At 34.8% G+C, this 26,090-nt stretch overlaps 1 protein-coding gene and 1 pseudogene across 2 annotated transcripts; both read left to right on the forward strand.

The window, feature by feature from the left end:
• The first annotated feature begins 13,543 nt into the window (after nt 1–13,543).
• On the forward strand, nt 13,544–15,377 carry LOC104753270 (uncharacterized). The gene is made up of 5 exons (XM_087490786.1): nt 13,544–13,664; nt 14,046–14,253; nt 14,376–14,467; nt 14,637–14,897; nt 15,007–15,377. The coding sequence occupies exons 1-5, from the start codon at nt 13,575–13,577 to the stop codon at nt 15,349–15,351; spliced, it is 996 nt and encodes a 331-aa protein (XP_087346912.1). The 5' UTR covers nt 13,544–13,574; the 3' UTR covers nt 15,352–15,377.
• A 5,718-nt stretch (nt 15,378–21,095) lies between these two features.
• On the forward strand, nt 21,096–24,403 carry LOC104753272 (uncharacterized protein YNL011C-like; annotated as a pseudogene). Its single transcript, XR_015583651.1, has 13 exons — nt 21,096–21,361; nt 21,621–21,737; nt 21,814–21,946; nt 22,314–22,410; nt 22,525–22,568; nt 22,656–22,812; nt 22,976–23,047; nt 23,149–23,232; nt 23,377–23,478; nt 23,553–23,599; nt 23,667–23,792; nt 23,879–23,971; nt 24,054–24,403. The product of XR_015583651.1 is annotated as an uncharacterized protein YNL011C-like (transcript).
• Nucleotides 24,404–26,090: the final 1,687 nt, after the last annotated feature.

The raw sequence follows: 26,090 nt of genomic DNA on the forward strand, positions 1-26,090 counted from the left end.
TTTTACTACTCTCTCCATACAAGCTGATGAGAATTCTTATTAAACAACTCATCTCTTCACTCTTAATTAGCTAATTAATATTAATATTTACTAGCGGGGCTTATAATATTTGGGTTAGAATCCCATGTGTAACAAGATTTTATGCTATAACATAAAATATTAAATATAGACCTCTCCCAAAGAGTCTTGTTCACTAATGAGAGATAAAGATGCTTTTTTTGTTCTACATTTAATTTGATCAGAAAATCAGTTTAAAAGAAACATAAACGTTTTCTTTCATGATATTCTTAATTATATGGCTTTCGAAATTCCAATATCTCCACCGAATTAATTAATTTTATAAGCTGATCGGTTTGGAAGTGATGCAGTAACAAAATATATTTAGTGTTCAGTACTTTGAATATGTGGTAAACTTTTTTGGGTTATCTTTCGGGATCACGTTTTCAAAATCCTCCAAAAAAAAAGTTATTTCACTCGGTAATACCGATGTAAGGTCAGAATAACTCATGAAAAATAACAAACATAATCAAAGGTTGTTTTGAAAATAAAGTTTTCTTAACTTCTCATTTTCTCACAAATAAATTTGAATACTTCACAAGTTTTCTCTCACAAGTCTTTGATTGGTTTTTCTCAAACTCTTGCTTTCTTTTTGGTGAATTGTGTTTATGGGGTCGCTCATGGTGTTTGTTTCCTTCTTTTGTTTGAATATCAATTGATCTTGATAAACTTCATGAGAAGTCAACGGAACTAAGATGATCTTTTTGCTTGTGAACTCAAAAGAATAACGGTTGGTGAAACCATCGTGGCTTATTCTTCGGTCAAATTGTCATGGTCTTCCCAGAAGAATATGACTAGCTTCCATAGGTAGAACATCGCACAACCTTCATCTCACCATCATCATCATTAAGCCATTGTAGCTTATATGGCCTTGGATGTTTCTTCATAGTTAGCCCAAATTTCTTAACCATTGTCTCACTCGCCAGTTTAGTACAATTCCCACCATCAATTATGATACAACACACCTTATCTCAAACATGACACCTTTTATGAAACAGATTTTCTCTTTGCTCATGCTCCTCAATCACAGTCTGAACACTAAGTGATCTCCTTGCCACCAATATCTCGCTTTTTGTTGGAATTTTTTCAAGTTATTTTAGTGAGTCAGAAACCGTCTCTTCATTTTTTTATTCGACCTTTCCATCATCCAAGCTTCAACCTTTGGGAGAGCAACTGACTTTTCTCCCTTCTGGTAACTTGGTTTTGGATTAGATGAACCAGCCTCATAAGTTATCCGTGTAGTACTTCTCCTCTTAATTTGTTTCTCCACCAAGATTGCTTTATGTAACATATCTTCAATCTCCACATAATGCTCCATCTCAAGCCTATCCTAGACATCTCGGTTCAACCCACTCATGAATCTAACCATATTCGCTTCTCGGTCCTCAACCACATCAGCTCTTATCAAAAGAATCTGCATCTCTTGATAATAATCCTCCACACTTCGACTTTCCTGAATCAGTCTCCTTACATTTTGATGCTGATCGCAATGGTAATGACCAAGAATGAACCTTCTCCTCATTATAGCCTTCATCTCGGCCCAAGTCTCCATCGGATATTCACCATTACGTCTTCGTGAAGTCACCAACTGATCCCACCAGCTGAGCGCATACTCAGTAAAATCAACAGCCACCATTTGCACCTTATTGATCTCAGAATAGTGCTAAAAATTTAAAAATTGTTCTACCTTCTTCTCCCACTCCAAGTAGACATCTGAATCATTCTTCTCTATTGTTTCTTTCTCTGGCTTCCCGCGTCTCCTTTGGCCTCCTTGAGATGAGTTTCCACTATGATAGTAGTATTCTTCAGCTCCTTCATCTCTTGGCGTTCTTAACTGCTCTCCTACTCCTCTCGGTTGATTAAACAATTTTGTGGTTCCTTTGTTGCACCTCTTCTTGCACTCGTTCCATCCTCTCATTTATCACATCCATCTCAACCCTCATTATCCTCCGCATTTCTCCCAACAATGCCTCCATTTGGATATTTAGAATTCTCTCATGTTGTTCTACTTCACGGTCGTCATTTCTCCGTCAGCCATATTTAAACCCTGCAAGATGGTCAAACTCACAAAAAAAAAATCCTCACAAGTGTTTACTCTCAAGTGTTTCACTCACAAGTGTTTACTCTCAACCCTTAAAGTGTGTTATAGTGATTCTTAAAGGTTCTAAAAGAACGGAAACTAATCAAACCCAATGTGTTTTCTCCAAAGCAACCTCAATCGATTCAAACTCAATAGGATACCAAAATGGACAAGAAATAGAATGAAAAAAATATACTATAGAAATAGATAGACCGAAATAGAATAAACTAGAATAGATTCTTCTCTTTTTTTTTGAATAGAACATGTTTTTTATGAATAGAGATGAATGCAAAATTAAATAGATGAAGATGGAAAGATAGAAGATGAAAGATAGAAAGAAGATGAAAAGATAGAAAATGATGGAAAGAGGATGATAAAATGATATAATGATAGAATGCCAAACTCAAGGGTGTACTCTGATACCACTCGATATGATTTTTCCAAGGAATCGACACCTTCGAGTTAGTTGATAGAGACACTTTGATTCTAATAACGATGAAGCCTCAAGAATAAGGATGGTGGAACGAATGGTCACACAAGAGTTGAGGAAATACTCTTGATATACCGGTTTTGATCCTCTCAGTCTCGCACCAAGAAGATCGGATCTCTCAGTCTCGCATCAAGAAGATCGGATCTCTCAGCCTCGCACCAAGAAGATCGGTTTGTTGACTGTTGGAATCGCACAAAGCAGTCGGTTTTGATTGTTGGTATCACACCAAGCAATCAATTTTATTCACAAATAAGAGAAGAGAATCACTCTCACAAAAGAAAATGTTTTGATAAAAAGTTGGTTGTTTATTTCATTGCTCTTACATGAGTTTATAAAGGAAAAAAAACTTGAAAACAAAGCTAGATATTAATTATTCTTGAAGACTACAAACAATAAAGATAGATAGTTGAATGAGAATACAAGTTTTGGTGTTCTCCCTTGCTCCAAAGTGACTATTGAACTCTATTTTCGTTACTCCTATTTGACCATAAAATAAAGTGATTATTTTGGAATTTCTTGGACTTGAATTAGGCTCAAAGTGGGCTAGGTTGATAGACATTATTTCCAATATAATGTTTCATGCTCTTTTTAGCGATAAGATTTTGAATTAGCCTATTAAGTGCATTTCTTAGCTGCTTAGTCTTTGTTCAAGTCATTGGTCCTTCAAATACAAGCAATAGTTTTTCAGCTACAAACTTCTCGAATTCAAATTCAGCTACAAGTTATCGAGGTTAAACTTAGCTACAAACTTCTCTTAGTTAGCTCTAACCATGGTCACATCACTTTACTAGCCTTTTTTTATTTTATTTTTCTTTAAAGACTATGATAGTTTTTTTCGAAACCCAATTGTCAAAATCAATCTTGTTTAATTTTGAATTATTATAATTTTCTTCGAATGGTTTTCTTATCTTAATACAGTAAACACACATTTGATGGAATTATAATTATTATTACGGTTTTGTTTTCCGATGCAAGATTAAAATAAAAATAAAATATGTGAGGTAGACTAAGTACAGCAATCAGGCTAAAAACACCAGCTTAGGCCCGGTGTAAAACGAGCCCGTAAGAAAATGACTAGTTCGGCAAGCCCATTCTGAATATTTAAACTTAGTAAAACCGAAGGGATATATGTTGTCATTTTGTCCAAAAAAAAAAACAAATATATGTTTGATTGTCAAAAAAAAAAACAAATATATGTTTGTCATTTTTTTTTACTTGTTCTTTTTAATTTTATTTGTCCAACTTACTGATTTTATCAATCTTTCTATATATCAGAGTTCAGATGGCGAGTATGTCAATTGCTTCGACAAAATGAAGCAACCAGCGTTTGAAAATCATAAGTTTCAGGTATTATAATTTTCTTGTTTTTAAAAATACTTTAATTTATCATCGATAATCAATATAATTTATATTTCCACGTTTATACATTTTTTATTTATCAGAGCTAACATTATTTATTTTAAAAAATACTGAAGTGCCATCAGAAATTCATAAAGCGATCGAAACGACTCAAAAAGGCAAAAGACAAACATGGGAAGCTTATAACAGCATCTGCATCGCCAAACGTCCGGAAGGGATGCAACTCGCCGACACAAGTAGTTACCACACCGGACATGAGGTAATAATTTTGAAACACATTTGATTGGCTGACATTTACATTTTCGCCAATATATTCAATTCCAAAAATCGATTTTATTCCTATCATAAACCTCCTTAATAACTTATTAACTATCTAAACAAATAATATCATCTTAACTATTCTTTTTGATTCTTAAGATCGCTTGCAATATATATTCACCGATCACCATTAATGTATCTATTTAACGCCGATCTCTTTGGTTTACTAGCCCAGTAACCCATCAATGGCCATGTAAGTAACTAAACTGATGTTCTGACTTGTGACAAAAAAATGAGTCGACCAAACCAAACAAAACGACATTTTAAACTGATTATACTACTCTATCTACGTGTATTTACTAATCATTTAATATTTTACTAACTTGATTGGTATGTCTTTCTATCTCTGTGTTTCTTATAACACAGAAAGTGAGATAGTTTTACAAGAGACTAGATTATTTTTATCTTCTAACTAATATAAGTTATATACCTAGACTGATCAGAAAGCATCTCTAATGTACCCTTCTTTCTTTTTTTTGAAAAAGATGTACCATTCTTATTGATTACTCTGTATATATGTTTGATTATTACAGTATGCGATCATGAGTACTTCGCACACCACACTTAAGTTATACGGAAGAAAAGCGGTAGTGAATGTTTGGGATCCGACAATAGAAAAAAGAGCAGAAGAAATGTCTACATGGCAGATTTGGATTGAGTCCGGACAATACAAAAGTGGTGATCTTAATACTGTTGAAATGGGTTGGCAGATAATTTTAAAAGGGGTATATATATACATCTGATATTATCGTTTCATATTAGTTTTCTAAATTTTAATTTAAGCAATAAATATATTTTATGTCATTATAAACGAGTAATACAAATAATTATTCAAATATGTAGGTCTGCGGAAGTTGTATAAAGACAACAAGCCTAGATTATTCCTGTTTTAGACGGTGAGTTTGACTTTTTTTTTTTTTTTAATTCACCATCAACTTTAACTCATATAATATGAGTTGTGTGTTTTACGCAAATCATAAATAATAATTATTAATAATCTGAAATTATATTCATTTATCATTATTAATCTGAATTTTAAGTTCAATACTTTAGACTCACTTTAATACTATTACTAAACCTATTATTTTATTTTTATTTTTGGCAGTTATTAATATTATACCTACTTTATAATGAGTAATACTATAAAGAACTTTAAATAAAAGACTAGTTTTTTTTTTTGAACAAAAGAGACTACTTAAAACATAACTGTATAGTGGACTCTCTAGAAAACCCACTCAGTTTTTTTCGTCGTTACAAATTTGCTTTTAATTTTTCAGATTTGAACGTTTCAATTTCTAATTTCCTTTATTCAGTCATTTGTTTTGCTTAACTTTTACTTATGTTTTGCTTAATTTTTATTTAAGTTTTGCTTAATTTTTACTGAAACCAAGCCGTTTCTAATTTCAGTATACTTGAATTTGAACTATAATCTTAGGATCCAAATTGCAAAATAACTTTGATATTATCTTCTACTCTTATCACACTTATGTTTTAAATCAATATAAATTTTGACATTTAACCAAATAAAAAACTTTGACTTTTTTTTTTGGAGAATTTGAAATGTAGCTGCTCTTTTTATTAGATAAAAATTGGCTGTTTCAAAATGGCAAAAATGTTTTTGCATGATAATAGCAAAAATGTTAATTTTATAATAGTTTGAAATAGTTTTTGCATGACAGTAGCAAAAATGTTAATTTTATAGAGTAATGCATACAAACTGGATGCTATAACTTCTGATGCCTGGATTTTATCCAAACGACTAGTAGTACTGTATGGGAGGATCCATTACTCCTATTTTTCCTTTTGGGGAAACCAGTTTGAGATTACTATCCACGTATGGAAGGTTAGTTTCTCACTTGATTTTTTAACGAATTGATAAATAATTACAGGATCAGAAATATGGAAACTGGTGGCTAAGTTTAGGGTCCAACAACATACTGGTGGGATACTGGCCAGCAGAGATTTTTACGACATTGACTGACCATACGAGCATCGTACAATATAATGGGGTGGTAAAATTGTAAATTCGCACATATGAGATCCAGCCACCTGCCCAAGGAATACTATTTCTGCAACTGAGATTGTAGTATGTAGATACAAACAATCAATTCTGAATATTACAATGTGAATAATGGAATACTCATTTCTTCTCTGGGGGCCAGGGTTTAGTCGTACGCATTCAGGTGTCGTTCCCTCGCCATACGGTTCAACATCCATTATTTTTTCGTCGGCTATATGCTATAACTAGATATTCACCCGTGGTGTTATACTTTTTTTGTTTAGAAAGTTAAAATAAAATTTATTTATTATATTAACTATATATGTAAATGATATCTTTTGTATTTTTTAAATCTACTATAGTTTTACATCAATATATTATGTAGTGTATAATTTTTATTGTTTACATGTAGTCGTTTATATGTAGTGTATAATTTTTATTGTCTACATGAAGTTTAATCGGAAATCTCGGCTGTTATTATTGTCTACGGTAAATCAATTGTGTTTAATGTTTAGTACAGTTTTTTTAGAAAATGGATTACTTAAATATAAAATATTTAATGCTAATGGGAGTTGGTCCAATACTTTTGGAAATTTGAACAGAAGAAAATCTTCTTCAATTAGATTCCAAATTTAATATTATTTAAAATAAAAAATAATTGTAAAATTTAATGCCAATGGTATTCCTTGTAATTAGGTATGAACTTCAGGATTTATTTCATAAATGTTTTCAAAAATGTATATATTGATAAGTCTTGGTTATAAGAAGATTTTTTATATTATGAATGGGTGGCTTTCTTATGGTAAATTTGAGTATCCTAGTAGGTTAGCAACTAACAAATATGATTTTTTTTACCAAGTAAAAAAAATTTCAGTTAAAATTCAACTAATTGAGCAATGCAAACATGATACATATTTTTTTTGTTTCAATGTCATAAAAAGTGGGGACTTCCAAAAGTGATAAACACTTGTTCTCCTCCTCAATGCATTTGTTCTTGTCTAAGAAAAAGTGGAGATGAGTTTAGAAAAAGTACTTATAGAGATTTGAAGAAAGATAATTCTTATTTCTATTTGTTCTCTCTTAAGGTTTTACAATGTTTCATATCATCTATTTATACAAGGATTGAGACATTGCTAAACCTAGTTCTCATTGACACATGTCGTCTCCAGAGAGGAGACTGAGAGCATTGAATGTGTTCATTGTCTCTATCTGCAGAGCTTTGGGACCGCTTATATCCTCTGCTCTTGCAACAAGTTGGAGGTACGGAGATTCCTCGGCAATGTTAGATTGCTCAGCGAAGTCCTTCTCATTGTCTGTAGATGGCCATTGTAACATATTGATTTTGTTGGGCTTGACCGATTGAATGTTATTGGGCTTGAGCTTTGTTTGATCCCCTCTCTTGGTTATGGAAGTCTCTGTTTCAGAAGGAGAGTTTTGTTTCTCCTTTATACTGCCCCGAAAACTTAGTGTGGGTTGTGTATCCACACCAAGTTTGTACTGTAACGAGGTAAACGGAGCAGTTGGAAGCGACTTTGTGAAAATGTCAGCCAGTTGTTGATTGGCAGGAACGTGTTTGACAACCAAAGCTCCTAAAGCAACTCGTTCGCGGACATAATGGTAGTGCGTCTCAAAATTCTTTGTTCGACTGTGAAAAACTGGATTAGCCGCAAGATAGATGGAGGAAAGATTGTCGCCATAGAGTTCAGGAGGATCAGGCTGGGAAATGCGTAAGTCTTTGAGCATGTTATTTATCCAGACCAGTTCAGAAGTTGTATCAGACAGAGCTCGGTATTTGGCTTTAGTCGAGGTTTTGGAAATAGTCTGCTGTCGTTTTGAAGACCACAAGATAATGTTTTTGCCAAGGAAGGTGCAGAAACCGACAATGGAGCATCTGGTATCTTGGCAATTAACATGACTGTTATCACTATAAGCCCGCAGCGTGAAGTCAGTGTCTTTGTTGAAATTTAGTCCTATAGAAGCAGTCCCTTTTACATAGCGAAGGATCTGTTTGAGTAATTGAAAATCGGACATTGTAGGAGCATACATCTTTTGGCAGACAAAGTTCACAGTGAACTGAATGTCAGGTCTCTTCAAGGTGAGGTACTGTAACTTACCAGCCAAGCTTCTGAAGTATGTAGGATTGGAGAAAGGTCTCTTCTGGTGAGGCACCTGGTTAAGCTGTTCTGGCAGTGGAGTAGGCATTGGGGCACAATCAAACATTCCAGCAACTTGGAGAAGATCCTCTGCATTTTTTTGTTGAGAGAGGAACAGTCCTTTGTCATGGAAGGTAGCCTGTATGCCCAGAAAATAGTGAAGTTTGCCTAGATCCTTCATTCTGAATTCTCTGTTCATGTTGTCCAGTCGGTTGGTGAGGAGTATAGAATTGTTCCCAGTGATCACCATCTCATCCACATAGAGCAGCAATAGGATCATATCTGAACCTATCTCATAGACAAACAGAGATGGATCTGGTATGCTGCAATAGAAACAAAACTCCAATAGGAAAGTACTAAACTTATCATGCCAAGCTCTTGGTGACTGTTTTAGTCCATAGAGCGATTTGTGAAGTTTCCAAACATGATCCGGCTTAGTCTTGTCTATAAAACCTGTTGGTTGTAGCATATACATCTTCGGTTAGATCACCATGTAGGAAAGCGTTTCTAACATCTAACTGCTTCAAATTCCACTGCAACATCGTAGTAGCGTGAAGGACCAGACATATTGTAGCAGTTCAGACAACAGGGCAATAGGTTTCAAAGTAGTCCACTCCTTCTTCTTGGTAAAATCCTCAAACCACTAGTCTGGCTCTTAGTCTGTCTAGCGAGCCATCAGCATGAAGTTTCGTTCTGAACACCTATTTGCAGCCAAAGACATTCATATATTGTTTTACCAGTTTGGGACATTGTATGATCTATAGTGTTTGAAAGCTCGGTTTCTGCATTTTGTTGAGGAGAATTATGGGAAGCATGGGTGTTATCACCAATAGAGATAGGATCAATACACTCTTGTGCAACTGTAGAGACTTCCCTAGAGCTGGTAGAACAAGCTGGCAGACTCAATTGACCAACAGACTAAGAAACGGATTGCATAGGTGGGAAATCATCTTCAGTGAATAGGTTTTGTGTTTTTTCAGGTTGAGCCGGAGGTGTCGATGAATCTGGTGAAGATGGAGAATACTGAAAGCTTTGTTGCCAAGCCTGCAACAGAGTCGTCTTACCAGCAGTGTGAAGGTGTTGATACACATCGGAGAATGGAAACGAGCTTTCATCAAAGAAAACATGTCTGCTTATATAAATCCTTTCTGTTGGTGGATACAAGCATCGATAACCTTTGTATCTGATGTTATATCACAAGAATACACACCAAAGGGATCGCGGATCAAACTCATGTGCAACATAGTCACAGAGTGTAGGAAAGCAAGAGCAGCCAAATGTCCTCAGTGCTGTGTATGCTGGTGGAGTTTTGTGAAGTTTTTCATGTGGACTTTGATTTCCAGACATAGCAGTGGTTAGGAGGATGTTGCTCAGGAAGTTTGAGGTAAAGAAGGCTTCTACCCAGAATTTTTGAGGGATTTTGCTGCAGAACATCATTGCTAAACCAAGCTCAGTGATATGCCTATGTTTTCTCTCAGCAAAACCATTTTGCTGAGGAGTATAAGGACATGAGATAAGTTGTTGTATCCCACATTTACTTAGATGAGTGAGGAACATTTTACAGGTGAATTCTCCACCACCATCACACTGAACTTTGATATTTTGCAGGCAAACTGGTTTTCAACAAGATTCTGAAAATTGCAGAAGGTGGAATAAAAGTCTGATTTATTTTTCAAAGGGTTGAACCAACAAAACCTAGACCAATTGTCTATGAATATTACATAGTATTTGAAACCCTGACCGGAAGTGACTGGAGAGGGACCCCAAAGATCAAAATGTATCCTTTCTAATGGCCTAGTTGCAACAAACTGAGAATCTGAAAAAGGAAGATGACTACTTTTCCCAATGTTACATCCCTCACATATCTCCTTGGTACTCTTATTGATGACAATAGCTTTACTTTTAACTAACTGCTCCAAAATTTTGTTATTAGCAAGTACAAGACGTCTATGCCACACCTCATATGAAGCTGCCTGCTGCCTAGATGAGTAGAAAGCTTGAACAAGTTTATTCTTGAGCGTGTATAACCCCTTGCGTTCAGGACCGGTTGTGAGGAGCTTCTTCGTAGCCTTGTCCTTAACAAGAACCTCAACATCATCAAATTCAATGGAGCAAGGATAATCTTTTATAAGCTTAGAAACAGATAGCAAAGATTTGGCAATACCAGGTACCACTAAAACATCTTTAAGAGGCAAGTTACATGATGTTGTCGCCAAAGAAGCTGAGCCAGTATGAGTGATAGGCAAGAAGTTCCCATCCCCAAGCATAATGGTGTCATTACCTTCATATTGACGAGAGTTCTGCAGATGACCTTGTGACCCGGCTACATGAGTCGTAGCTCCACTGTCCACAACCCATTCATGACCTGCCTGATCTGTCACGTCAGTGATGCGTAAGGCAACTAAGGTTGCAGGAATATCAGGTTGGTAAGTGTTATCAAACCGGTGGCAGCACTTGGATGCTACATGCCATGTTTTGCTACATATTTGACAAACTGGTATGTTGTCTCCAGAATGACACGAAGATCCAGAGGAAGCTGATATCTGCTGGTGAAATCCTCTACCCCTAGTGGAGTATCCTCCTCTGCCTCTGGATCTGTTTCCTCTACCCCTGTTGTTGTAGTGAGAGCCGCCAAAGTGTTGAGCGTTAAACGCCAGGTGGGTTGAGATGCTTGTTTCTTCAGTGTAGCTCAGCAAACGATCATTATAGGCAGTGAGACGTGGTATCACATCATCTAGAATTGGTGTTGGAGTACCGTTTAGCATTCCTTCAATGGATGTTTTGATAGGTTCGTACTCTCTACTCAATCCATTTAAAGCAGCAAAAATTTTCATTCTCTCACTAATTGGACTACCAACAGAAGCTAGCTGATCACAAACACTCTTAAGTTATTTTAAGTAGTCGACCATAGGCATATCTTTCTTTGCAGTGTTTTGCAGCTTTCGTTGTAAACCAAACAGTCTAGCCGAGGAGACCTTATTAAAGTGAGCAGCGAGAAAGTTCCATACCTCTTGGGATGTCAATGCAGAGATAACTTTGGACAGGATATCTTCTGACAACGACCCTAGAAGCTAAGCTCTGACGACTTGATCTGACCGAACCCACGCTTGATAGGCCTGGTTCGGAGTGCTATTAGCAGCCGGTCTCGGAGTGGAACCATTGATGAACCTCATGAGCCCCTGACCACAAAGGAATGACTCGAACTGAGCCTTCCAAAGTAAATAGGTTCTTTCGGTGAGTTTTACAGTCACACAATTTGTAATGTTTAAAAAAAGTTGGGAATAGATCTCAGTGGACAAAGCCATGGCTCTGATATCATATAGAGATTTGAAGAAAGATAATTCTTATTTCTATTTGTTCTCTCTTAATGTTTTACAATGTTTCATATCATCTATTTATACAAGGATTAAGACATTGCTAAACCTAGTTCTCATTGACACATCTCGTCTCCAGAGAGGAGACTGAGAGCATTGAATGCGTTCTTTGTCTCTATCTGCAGAGCCTTGGGACCGCTTATATCCTCTGCTCTTGCAACCGGTTGGAGGTACGAAGATTACTCTGCAATGTCAGATTGCTCAGCGACGTCCTTCTCATTGTCTGTAGATGACCGTTGTAACATACTGATGTTGTTGGGCTTGACTGATTTAATGTTATTGGGCTTGAGCTTTGTTTGATCCACTCTATTGGTTCTGAAAGTCTCTGTTTCAGAAGGAGAGTTTTGTTTCTCCTTTATAGTACTCACACCCTCATCTTGTCTGTGTTCAAATCGTTTGGATTCTTAGTTATATATAGCTTTCTCCACTAGTTTAGTAACTGGAGCTTTGAATATCGTCGCAAATTAACCTCTCTCATTCATAATATGGCCTTCAATTTTCACTTTTGATCCTATTATTTGGAGGGTAGAGAGTATTAGGAAGCACAAAAATATTGTGACTATATGAGTTAAGAGGATTGCTAGTAGCCTAGTAGTCGAGTTTAGTTTCAGAGTATCATTCATACAATAATTGCTCGCTTGTCAAATACATACAGTAACACATCCTTGTTTTTGGTTAAAGTTGAGCTGATGGTATTCACCGCTTCACTTTAACATCAAACGGTTATGGGCACATCCGCACATGGTTCATATTTGAGCTCAGTCTCTCTTTCACATCATTAATAATGGTTGAAATGTGAAATTTCCTTTAGAATTTTCCTTAATGCGAATTTTATTTTTAACTTGAACTTGGTTTGGACTTTGGAGAATCTTTGCGCTTCTGATTTGTATTATTCTCTCTATATACATCATACATATATATATATATATATATATTATATTTTGTCACAAATTACTCAGTGTAAGAGAAATAACCAATTTTACTATTCGCTTAATTTTTTTGGGTTAAATTTATTTATTCTTTGTTTAATTTTATCATACAAATTTATTATTTTTTCATTGTTATTAAAATATACTTAATGTTATATTGACAAATCCTATTCCAATGTGTGCAACCGAAAAAAGGAAAAAAAAAAAAGAAAAAAAAAACGTCCAAATCCTATGTGTTATAGAAATCGTGATCTCTAAAAAAAAAAGGAAAAGAAAACAAGTTATAATAAACCCAACTCTTGTTTAACCTCTTCTCTATCTCTCCCCATCCCGTCTCAGTAATTTTTTTTTGTCTCTACGCTTATAGTTTTTTTCGGACCCTTTTCAACATAAATTTTGTTTTTCCCTTTTTTTTTTTGGACCCCATTGCAAGTTTTTTTTTTTAAAACAAATTGGTCCCCTGGCCACCGCCCCTCTCGCCCTAGGTATGAGCCGGGCCTGTCTCTCCCGACTCCAGTTTCTCCAAATCAAATCTTCCTTAATTAGAAGAACTTCCTCGCGTTTGTGGTTTCGTTTTTCAATCGTAAGTTTTCTCTTAGTGATCTTACAAAAAAAATTCAGACACATTCGATCGTAGTTCTCGTTCTTATTAGGGTTTCCACGATCCACTCCTCTTTTTTCGTCGCTTACAATATAAAATCAAGGAGAAACTTTGTTTTTGCTAACTAATATTTAAGAATTATAGGGGACTGAATTTTTGAAACTCTCTCTCACACAGGGTTCATTCGGTACCCAATCAGTTTAGACGGAAGAAGATGGGAGGCGTTGAAGATAGCCAATGGGTTGATAAGTTTATGGATGGAATCGGATTGGCGTTTACCAAGATTGACGAAACGATACAGAAGGTCAGTATTGTTCTTCTCCTAGTTAATTTGGTCTTTATACGATGTTTAATTAATGCCCTAAACATTAATGAGTTTATATATGGTTCTGTCTACACATTGTGAGCTATACATTAGCTAAACCTAAATAGTCAAGAGAAGAGTTATTTATAGTTTTTTCTTGCCTTTTCATATTCGTTTACATGGAATCAACATAGTCCGAGTTATCTAGCTTATTAGTCCCATCGTATATTGTATGAAACATAAGCACGGTCTAATCCATTAAAGAAACCAGAAGTACTATTCATAATTGATGATGGTTGGATACTTAGATCTCTCCAAAAATAGTTTGAGAGATTGTCAAAACTTTAATTCGATTCGGTTTTGCTTTCTATATATTTGCAGGGTATTGAACTCTGGACAGAGTTGACCAGAGTTGACGACCAGCCTATCCAAGACTTGACCGGACAGCCAAAAAGTGGTGAATCTGGTGTAGAAAACTCCTCTCAAGATCCTGTCGCTGAGGTCAAAGAAAGTGTACCGGTTCAAGACTGCTGGTCTATGTGCTTTGCTGAGGTCGAAGAGAAGCCAAGCCAACATTGGGCTATGCGTGGTATGTATTATATTGTATAAATATTACATACTTTTATTGGACGTTCCAATTAAAGTAGAGCTACAACATGAGTACTTTTATGGTTTCTTGACTGACAAGTATCATATTGATTTCATTGGCAGCTTTGAAAATTTCAGAGAGCTTCATTCAAGTACAAAACGGTGATGGTGATGGTGAAAAAGAAGAAGAAGAAGAAGAAGATGAGTCTACGGTTTAAAGCAGATTTCAGAAGAAGATAATGTAAGTTTAAAGCAGTTTTTTCACATATTCATATCCACGCTCATTAAAATAGTAAATCACCGTTTTGCAGAACGGAATTTAGTATTTTTTAATCATTTGCTAGTGTGTTTATTGTCTCTATCTGACTGAATCTTTATGATAAGGAATCGAGTTTGACGAGGAACCATGACTACGATAAGATGTTAAAGATGATTCGTCACATGTACTCCTCAGCAGAAGCAGATAATGATGATGGAGATAAAGAAGATTTTGACACGTTTTCCGAAGAAGATGGTGAATTATGGGATGATGAAGATGATACTACAACTTCTAAATCTTCCGAAAACATGTCGGAGCTTAATTTGGGGGCCTCCGCGACGAACTATATCCCTGATTGCTACCATCATCATAATGAAGAAGATAATGTAAGTATTTTAATTGTGCTACAGTTTTTTCACATTATCATACTCGTATTATGGAATCTAGTTATTTTCACCAATATATAGCTGATTTGGTTATTGTCTTTGTGATTAGGATTCGAGTTTGAAGTGGAAAGGTGATTATCAGCTCTTAAAGAATGTTGACACGTCTTCCGAAGAAGAAGAAGATGAATCATCCGATGATGATGAGGTTGGGGAGTGTCACTCTGAAGACGTCGAAGAAGTGATGGAGATATCGTGGAAGCATATAATGATGAGCAATTCAAGTAACGAATCATTAGGGGTTCAGGACTATGAAGATGACGTATCAGACGTTTTACTACTACAAGGATTCGTGGATGTTAGGCAAGAAGAGGAGATTGGGAATAATACGGAATTTAGTGAGGTCGAGACCCTTTTGGCAGAAAGTGATTGGGTTTACGTGACGAGGGACTACTAGGGCTCTGATCTTCTTCTTTTTTTTTGGCAATTTTTGTGTGATTTAATTTTGAGTTTTCTATTTTATATGCTTCAATGATATCTCTCTTTGTGTATGTAGAAAACTATATTTCTATAAAGTTTTTGGAGTATTCATTCGTTTTTCAGATGGACTATGTCACTTCATTAGCTCTTAAAGTTGAAACAATGTCAAAAGTTCAATATAGTTCATACAGTTAACAAACATGTAAACCACACAATCCAACTAAAATCTAATTTTGTTAAAAATGATTATATTATTGTATGGACTATTATCGGCTCATTAGTGTATACCCTACACCTAATATTGTATCCCTATATGTTATATTCTATGTAATAAAGTAATAATACAAGAGAACAGTTCCTTAAACCTCTTGTTATAACACATTATCAGCACGCTCTCACCCTCGCTACCTAAAACAAAGAACCTAGAAGCCGTCGTCACCCTAGCCGTCTGAGTTTTAAAATTTGTGTCGAAACCTTAACCAACAACGTCTACGATCCTCCACCCCTAACAAGATAAGTACATATGGATTATTTACACTTATGACTGCATGTTTCGTTATAAAGTGGGATGAATAATTTATGTATATAGAATTCAACCTTATACTTTTGATATACCCACTATCGGTTGATTCATAGATTCTATCACATATTAATAATTTTATTATATTTACTTAAACGTGTGATCGATTCATGCTCTAATACTGTTATGTGGATCATGCTTTAATTAGTCGTTATTGTGAAGAGGGATCTGTTTGTTAGGGTATATTATTGTTGATTATTATCACTTGTTGCTTTATCGTTTGGTTTCATGAGTTTAATTCTCAAACTAAACGCATGATTATTCTATTATTTAGCTTGGTAATACGTTTTTGTCCATCATTGGTTTTAAGTCATTGCCTTGGGTTATATCTAGTAGTCAATCGATATATACACCAATAGATATACTCGTGTTTCAAAATTTCGAACATGCTTAATTATCTTTTGTCTCGTTATATAATAGATCAACACATATTTCTTGTATAGAATATTGATTTATTTATTAGTTAGAGATTGATGGGAGAATCATTGGTTGATTTCTGAGTGTTATAATGATCGTGAATTGTTTTGGTGATAGTCATAGAAACCCATCTCATATTTATTGAGTCTCAAACATGTTTATTGATTATTGTTCAATCACGGCCACCTCATATAATACTGTGTATAGTTTCAGTGTTGACTTGTATATCTTCACTGATCGAATTTTTGATATAGTCATGTTTGATTACCGATTGATGCCCAATATAATTATATTGCTTAATGCTTTAATGTTTGATTTTATGAAGCGCTGGTTTGTTGCTTGGAGGCATGATCTCCGTTTTAGATCCCTTGACGATGTCATCTTCGATGCCTTAGTCTCCGCCTTTGAAACCACTGGAGCATATGGTTTCAATTTTTCCATCGAGATAAGTATTTATTTATGACAATAATTTATAAAAATATAATTTATTATTATTAAATAATTATAATAATTTAATTATATTCTTTGATAAAACTCTTTAGATTTTATAAAATCTTTAGTAAAAAGAAAAAAAGAAAAAAAAATATTATTATTTTTTTAAAGCAAATAGATATATATATATATATATAAAGAATATGATGCTTAATATTGATTTAGCATTCATTTATGTTGTTGTTTATAATGTTTGTGATTTACTCTATTTGTTTAATCACAAATTTAAATCTAACTACAATTAGTCCAATCTTCTTTGGTGAATACATTGAAAATTTAGTAACAAATTACTAAATAATGATTATTGATCATGTTTTTTTGGCATCATTTATATGGAGAGGTTTAAGTCCACAAACGAACCCTCCAGTAACGAAACAAAAAGAGACAGCAAGCCATGCTATATGACCATAAAAATTCACTAGTTCTTTAGAATAATCTATGAAAGTAAATGACTAAAAATCTATAAGATAATATATACAAACTACCTTGATTTCAATTATTATTAAATTCATATAATTGAAAACAATATTTTTGAGGGGAAGGTATTAGAAAATACATAAATTACTTGTCACAAAATATTGTTGTCATGTAGACACAATATAGTGAAATTATATTTTTTTAAATATAAAATTTTGTTATTTGTGACTGAGTAAAATTATGAAAGGTTGATGAATAATCATGAATCACATCCTATTGACTTGGTTTATTCTTTGAAGTGAATATTTTTTTTTATACTATAAAGTAAAAAGGAAAAAGATCACACTAATGATAAGAAATTTGCTATCAAAGTAGTCATGATGTGGAAATGATATAGAAAGTCGTGGTCAACTAGTTTCTCCACTAGAAGTGAATAATAAGTACATAAGGTACTTATCTCATAAATATTTATATATGAAGATGCAATAAGCTATTGTGAGATAATTTCCACTATTCTACTACAATATTATAAAAAGTAGTAGAAAATGTATTGAAAACTCTTGAAGAGTATATATAATATTGTCTATGGGAACACAATTTATTATTAATGTGTTATAGTCTCCCAATTAGTCTCCAAGTCAAAAGGGTGTAAGATATAATACATGACCCAAATTGAGAATATTATTGATTACAGAGTGGGATTCAAATCGAGATTGATAGACATGAAGTGTCATCATCTCGAGGGGAAGAATTAATGAATCCCACATACAGAGGTGATGAAACATATATAAGATTATGTTCACACCCAAAATGAGTTTAATCACTCATATGGAAAAGCAAATCTTGAGGATTTGAAAAATAATCATGTTGAGACAATAAGGAAGGAAAAATACTTTGAAATCATAAGTATTATTACCCAAGACAACATAAGTCTTTTTGAGATTACATGCATTATCTAGAGATAAAATGCTTTATGAAATTCTCATTGTTTGGCATGACCAGTTAAGCCATTCCGGTTCAGTAGTGATGCGAAAGAATAATCAGAAATTTCTGAAAAGATTCATTAGAGAACCTAAGAGTTTTCCTAGTGTTAATGTGTGCTGCTTTACAAAGCAAGCCGATTATATGTCAATTTTCTGGTACGTATACAAAGAGATATTGTGAACTGATCATCCACCATATATTTGAGTTTGCAAAAGTATTTGGTTAATTGACAATGATGGTGAAACCAGACTATGTGATTGACAAAAATGACTCTATATGTCAATAAATTTGCATCGGGCCAATTAATTATCATGAGTACTCCCCATTACAATTGGTTTAGGTCAGAAACCATATATATCCCATCTAAATTTGTTATACATATTGAGTTGCTCCACCACAGTGACTAAAATGAGATTTGAAAGATGTTGGAAATATGTTGAATATCTTGAGATGCAGAGACTGTTGTTTCAGTGAGTCAGTCTTTCCAACATGAGGGGGAGAGAATAAACAGCTGGTAAAGAAATATATTGGAAGAAATTATCTTGATCCTCGTACTAAGAAATGTGCGCTAGAAATTGAAAAGATCATTTATTGGCAAAGTTTGCAAATATGCTAAAGGCATGCAAGAGCCATTTTCTGACCTTCAGTGAAAATTCTCATATACCAGCTGTGCTCCAATTAATGTCTTAGAAGGATAAGATCAACTGCTAGTAAGTCTAAAGATCTCATGAAGTGTGATAGACTTATGGTTCCAAATATAAGCATCCTCGGAAAAGAAAAGGAGCATAATTTAATATGGCACCGAGGAAGCAACGAGTTATGAAAAATCTCTAGAAGAGATGTAGACATGAGTAAGAGAGAGATTCAGGTACCTGAGAATCATAATGAATGGAAATCTCAACAAGTTGAGTCATATCTTGAATGAAAAGGAACCAAAAGGCAAATCAACGTCGTAAATATGTTTGCATGCAGTGTTGCAGTTGATTATGTTATGGATGAAAATCGAGGATCATAAACCGCGGCTAATAGAAAGTTTTATTGAAAAGTGTACACAAAGAATGATTGGTTAATCATTGAAGAAGTAACTATGAAATAGTTGAAGTCTCTTAAAGAGTAATATTTGGATTTGTAGTCTTTACACTTGAAAGTGTAAAATGAGTGGGACATAAGGGGATCTTTATGAGAAATAAAGTACATGAAGTAGTACAATGATTCTCATAAATACTTGATATTTATTATGAGAAATGTACTTTCATATGGTGGAAGCAACTATGTAGATCTCTTATGAGTTTGAAAATAAGGCAAGACTTGGTTTAGTCTATTTAGATGGTTTTCAAACTATAAGAGATATCTCTTAAAATAAATATATTGCTAGAAGCAATACTTTGTAGTTCTCAAGAATATTGTAAAAGCAAGAAAAAGTCTTGATGCCTTTTGACACCTTTGGAGAGAAAAGGGTGAGAGTTTATCTCTATGAGAGAATCCTGTTTGTAGATCATTGTTGTTGATCTTAGGGATCTCATAGTGGGTTGAAAATAAATCGGGAACAAGCTAAGTGAATATCTTAGGGTTGTGTAAATCCGAGATTGAACACTAATTGTAATTGTGTTCAAGAAGTATTTTCAACAAAGTTTGAGGAAGTAAGCCTTTTGCTGAACCTCATTAAAAGAAAAATTATATGTCTCTTGTCTCTTCTGCACTAACAAGTGGTTCTTGTAGTACCATACTAAGAAGAAGAGTTGAAAGAGACAACTTTACAGAGGAAGTATGAATAACTCTTATGTATAAGATGATTGTTGGAAGATTGCATGTAAAAGAAGATTTGAGTTTGAAGTTCAAATAAATGAAAAAGAATCTTCTATCTGAAATGGGTGCAATGATTTGAAGTTCAATGACATGAGAGAATATATGATGATCATATGAGTTTGTAAAATAAAGCTTTGTTTATTACAGTTTAGAAAAGCTTATATATATGATCACAATGCATAACTTGAAGATTTCAGGATGCTTTCAGGGGGAGCAATATGGTTATGTGCGTAGTTGTACTCTTTTTCCCTTCTCATGGTTTTTATCCCATTGGGTTTTTGAATGAAAGGTTTTTAACGAGACAACAAAGAACACACAAAAGAGAAACGTCTTGAGAGGAATATTATGATTCCAATGGTGAAAGACTATCATCTTCAAAGTCTCGGACATACATTGATTAGATCGTGAGAGACGAAGATAATGATCAAGATGAGTCATTTCAGAGACCAATAGCCTACAGAAGAATAGTGATGTACGGTGATATACATGTCCTATACATTTTTTCAAGTGAAGAATTGGCGAATCATTTACCAAGGCGTTTTCAACCACTACTTCAAGAAGTTACTTCATATTGGATTGCGACATTTTGAAGATTTCAAGTGATGTGTTCAAGAGGGGGAGTAAAAGCGCACTGCACTCTTTTTCCGTTAACCATGGTTTTTTCCACTGGATTTTCCTGATAAAGTTTTTAACGAGGCAACATCTCATATGCGCATTTGGGACTACATTTTTATAATGATCATCCAAGAGAGAGTGTTATAAATGATTATATTATTGTATGGATGTAGAGAAACTACATTTTTCCTCGTAAGAGTTTTAACGAGACAACATCTCATATGTGCATTTGGGATTACATTTTTATAATGGTTTATCTCATCCCTAAACCTCTCGTTATAACAAATTTAACACTAGTTTTGATTTATTGGACCGAACCAGGAAGAAAACCAAACTAAAAAAAAGGAAAAAAAAAAAAAAAAACCACTGCCGTAAATATTAATATTTTGTTTTGTAGTACTTTAAGATTTGGGTTACTGCCAAATTGAGAAACAACAAATCATACGCTTTGAAAAATCGACAAAAAGGTGGAGAGATGTGTGATTCTGTTTCAGTAGTTCGGTAATGGCGGAGATTTGCTATTTTGGGGGTCTCGTCCATTACAAGGTTCCATCTCTTTCTCTCTTCCGCAGCAAACCCCATTACTTCAATTCAACTTCTCTCATGGCTGCCTCTGTTCCGGCTGAATGCTGCTCCTCCTCCACCGTGGAGTCGCCTTCTCTCCTCGTCTTCTCAGGTTCCACTTTCTTTACCTTCCTAGCTTTGTGGGTCTCCTTAAAGTTGCGAATTTTTTTAGTGTAAAGATCGTCAATATGGGTTTAGATTTTGACCAATTACTGTGAATTTGGTTATCTGATGCCAAGTAACGTTCTTGAGGTGAGACATTTGTTTTTAATTCTGTTTGCTGTAAAGTGCAAAGCTTTATCATTGTCTTACATTTGGCAATACATTTAAATTGTTTTAGTTACTTTTTTTTGTGTGTTGTTGGGATGAAGGTGGAACTGGATTTAACGGTGTGGTGGAAGAGTTGAAGAAGATAACAACCCGAGTCGCTCATGTTCTTCCTGTCTCTGATGATGGAGGAAGTACAGCTGAGATTGTTTGTGTTCTCGGTAAGTTTTATGGTATTATATGTTTTAGCTTAAGATTTACAATCGTTTAAGGATGTTATTATGTGCATTGTTATAGGTGGACCAGCGGTTGGTGACATACGTTCGAGGTGTTTGAGGCTGTCTGATGAAAGTACTTCAGAAGCACTTGCTGTTAGGCGGTTGCTCGGCCATCGTTTACCTATTGATGCACATAAGGCCAAGAAAGATTGGTAATTTAGCCAACCACTCTGCTTTCTTTATCCACATAGGTGTAGCCCTACTCTTTCAACTACACTTTTCAGGTCTTGGCTCTAAGCTCGTGTTACAATCGAGAATCTCTTTCCATTACGTTTTATAAAATAGTACACACAGAAGTTAGTTAAGAAAGAACGTATAAATTTGGGAATTGATAAACAGTGAGAAGTCCTGCAGACTCCAAAAGTGTCTTGTGAATGATGTTTTCATTGTTCAGGCCTATTTCCTTTGTAGTTAGTCTTCATCTTCCTTGTTTTCTCATTTAATTGGCTAGGCTCTTAGTCAATGCAATGGTGGAGGGTATTGTGTAATATACAGTTGGCTGAGTTGGAACCTTGACAGGTACGATATTGTGGAAGGTGATCATCCACTATGGGATGGTGTATCAAGACCCTATAGTGAAACAATCCGCGCTTTCTTGATATACTTTCAGAATGAGGTAATGTTAACTGATACTTTCTTGGTTTCATGTTTGATCATTTCCAACTTCTTAATTCTTTCTTCACCTTTATATTCGGTCATTTTCTTACTTGACATGTTGATTATGACACAGATACTTAGACGACCTAATGAGAGATTTTGCTTCAGCAATGGAAGGTATCGAAGATCTTTTCTTCAGCTTTAAATGTTTATAATTTTGTTCTCCTGTTTAGTAACTTACTTTCAATTGTATCCTTGTTATAGCATTGGGAACTTCTTCTTTGCTGGAGCAAGGATATTTTTCCAGTCTTTAGATGCTGCGATTTTTCTGTTTTCACGCGTTTCAGAGATCCCTTGTAACAGTTTGGTCCTCCCAGTGATATCAACCAATGATAGGCTTACACTAGGATGTGAACTACAGGTATGAAGCTTGATCTCTGTTTGAATTCCAGCAGTTAGTTTCTAGAATCCCAAACATGACAAATAATGGTATATTGAGTGTCAGTATCGCAACTAAAGCATCACTTTGCAAAAGTCAGGTGGCTAATTTGATTGCAAGCTTACTGTTTTGACATTAATTGTAGGATGGGACTATTATACGCGGACAGAATGAAATCTCTCACCCGACCAATGGGACTCCGCAGACTGTTGACAAGGTGTTCTTTTTATATATTACATTAAACTTGTATGATGATCACTAAAACTGTTGACAAGGTGTTATTTTGTTTCTTACATTGTCTTTCTATATTTCTAGTAGAGGCATTGTTCTACTTCAGCTCTTCCATCGAAGATAAAGAGAGTGTTTTACATGTCAAGTGAAGGCAATAATCTGCTTCATGAGGTTAACTACTCTAGAAAAAAATGTTATCTCTACTGATTCTGGTTCCCTGAAAGAAGCTCTATCTTATAAGTTCTCTATTTCATTTCATTGTTTTCTCTGGTAGATTTGACATTGCAAATATATGGTGTTATTTCCATTAAATAGGTCTTCCCACCAGTTAACCCAACTTTCTTGGAGCAGTTGAGAAGCGTGGACTGTATCGTTTACGCTATGGGATCCTTATTCACTTCCATTTGTCCATCACTGGTAAGAACCTGTAAAGATGGCGGAATTATAAATTAGTGATTACTGTTATAGACATGTCTTCTTCTATTCTGCAGGTTCTGCTTGGTGTGGAGAGATTATCTCTTCCAGGTCATGTCGTAAGGTACGCCAAAGCTAATCAAGAAGACTACTGGTGGAAACTTCAATCTGATGTTTTCTCTTGGTCACAGGTACTTCTGTTGAACGGTAGTCAAGACCGAGAAACAAGCGGCTTCACTGCTTCCTGCTTTGTGACTGCTATTGCTGACGCTCTCAATAGGACTCCTGGAGATCCTAAGATCCGGCTCAAGAATCTCGTGAGTGTTTTCTCTCATTTCACACATTCTTGATTTCTTCTTTATTAGACGTACACAGAGATCCAAAACATTATTTGTTTGTGCAGCCTGCATATTACATCAACACACTCTTGGTCCCGAAAGATAAAGAAATAGTGGTGGATCTCAAACAATTGTCTGAACAAGGGATCAACGATGTTGTTAGTATCTCTCTCCTTAACTTCTTTCCAAGTTTATGTGCACAACAAACAAACACTCAGTGTTGCTTCTTCTCTGTTGCAGAGAGTTGTGGAGAGTGTTGTTGACCCGAAGCACGGTATCTTGTTTAGCCCGAGCACTCTGACAAACACACTAGCCAGTTTGGTGGTGTAAATAGTGATTCTTTAGGCCAGAGCTAGTTTCTTCATCTACGGAATTGAAACTAAGAAGTTGTTGGTATTGTTTATTTTTTTGATCCTTTTATGACTTGATATAAAAGGTTATGAATGGTCAATGATCATATTCTTAGCTTAGTAAAGACAAAGGCCTCTCGTTCTCTCGGAGTTGGATCATATGTTGTGTGATGGAACAAGTACCGTAAACAGAGTGTTGTTAGAAGAACAAGATTTCTTCCCTAAAGAATGGTTTTTTAACATGTTTTACTTATAACTGACATAAGTACTGTACTAATTATTAAAACAGCTCACGTTCGAATGTATTAATCGCAATAACTTCTTTTGTAATTTACGAGAGCATCTTGGACTCTTGGTACATTGAATTACCTCAAATTAATTACACTAGTAGGAATATGAATCGATGGAGAAGTCTTTAACATAACCTTTCGACTACATCATATATATATATCTGATACATCTGGAGTTAAACTCATAACCACCCACAGAAAAAGCATTCCACAAGTCACAACAACTGAGTATTGGTATTAAGCCTCAGATAAGAAACCAGGTTTGTAGAGCTCTTCCGTGTATCCTTTGTTTATGTGTGTGTAATTTAATTATATGAGACTAACACTGCATATTGTTGAGTTTGATACTGTTGCCGAGACTAACAGTACTTGTACAATGTTTCAGAAGAGATGATGACTGATCATGTGAATGTGAAAAGCGTAAGCAGAAAATGTTTCCGTGGTTATTTAGCTAAAGGGATCAACTAGATTTGCTTCAAGCCATTCTTGAATTTGCATCTACGAAGATTGAAGAAAACGTCTAGAAAGAATCTGATAAAGTGCCTTGGAGAGGGAAAAAGTGTTCTTGCTTGCAAACCAAGGAAGAAGCTTGGAGGAAAGCTCAAGGAGATCAATTTGCATTGCGACGTAAATGTTGTAAGCACATGTGAATCCTCCGGTAGAGAGATAGCATCTTTTTACAAGGCATCTTTGGGGTTAGATGAATCCACTGTGATTGCGGCTTGGGATAAAGTTGACGATGGACCAAAGAAGAGAGGGCTCGAGGAAAAGTGGAAGAAGATCAAGGCAATTGAAATGGAGCTTTGTTTGCAAAGGATCGAACTTGTGGCCGACGTAGCTAATGTGATTTAAAGAGAATGCATCCTCAGAGTTGCTGACAATTTGAGATATAGTTTTGGTTTGGCTTTACTCTTTAATGTATTTTGTAACGTTTGCATTTTACTTCGTGAAACTATGATCCTTTCTTTGATGTGGATTGATGTTATGTTCCCCTGATCTGATTTCTTAGAATAGAATCCGATAATTGGAATGTTGGTCTTAAAACACACAATGCAATAGAGAGGAGAAATCCATTGAAAAAAAGATCCTTTAGACGTACCTATATAGATAGTATTTCACCCAAAAAAAATAGATCCATTGAAAAGTCCTGCACAAATATTTCGTCTAGATCTTGGTGATAATTTTAATTCAACACCAATGTAAGTTGGCTGTTCTATTAGATAAAATGACACAATGGTAATGTTCACTTAGAAGGTATTCCTTGAGTTTATAAGTTGGCTATTGTATTAGATAAAATTGTAAGCCTTTTGATCCTCTTAGATAATGTATATGTATTGAACTCTTTATAATTCAATATAAAAAAAAATCTAGTTGAAAAAGATAATGGCAGTTACTTACAATATTATGATTATTAAAAACTTCTTAAGTGGCCTTATTTTATTCTTGTATTCAATATTTATGTAATATATATTTTTGGTCATACGTCACTCGTATAAGTCAAGTAGAGAGACATCCATTTGAGCCCATGCTCCATTGCTCCTTCGTTGCGGATATGACAAACAAAACAACTTCCTAACAGAATTTATTACAAAAATATGTAAAGTACACGCTAGAAAAAAAAGAAAAAAAAAAGTGTA

Source organism: Camelina sativa, chromosome 16 (assembly GCF_030686135.1).
Source record: "Camelina sativa cultivar CO46 ecotype springtype chromosome 16, ASM3068613v1".
In the NCBI taxonomy this organism is placed as follows: domain Eukaryota; kingdom Viridiplantae; phylum Streptophyta; class Magnoliopsida; order Brassicales; family Brassicaceae; genus Camelina; species Camelina sativa.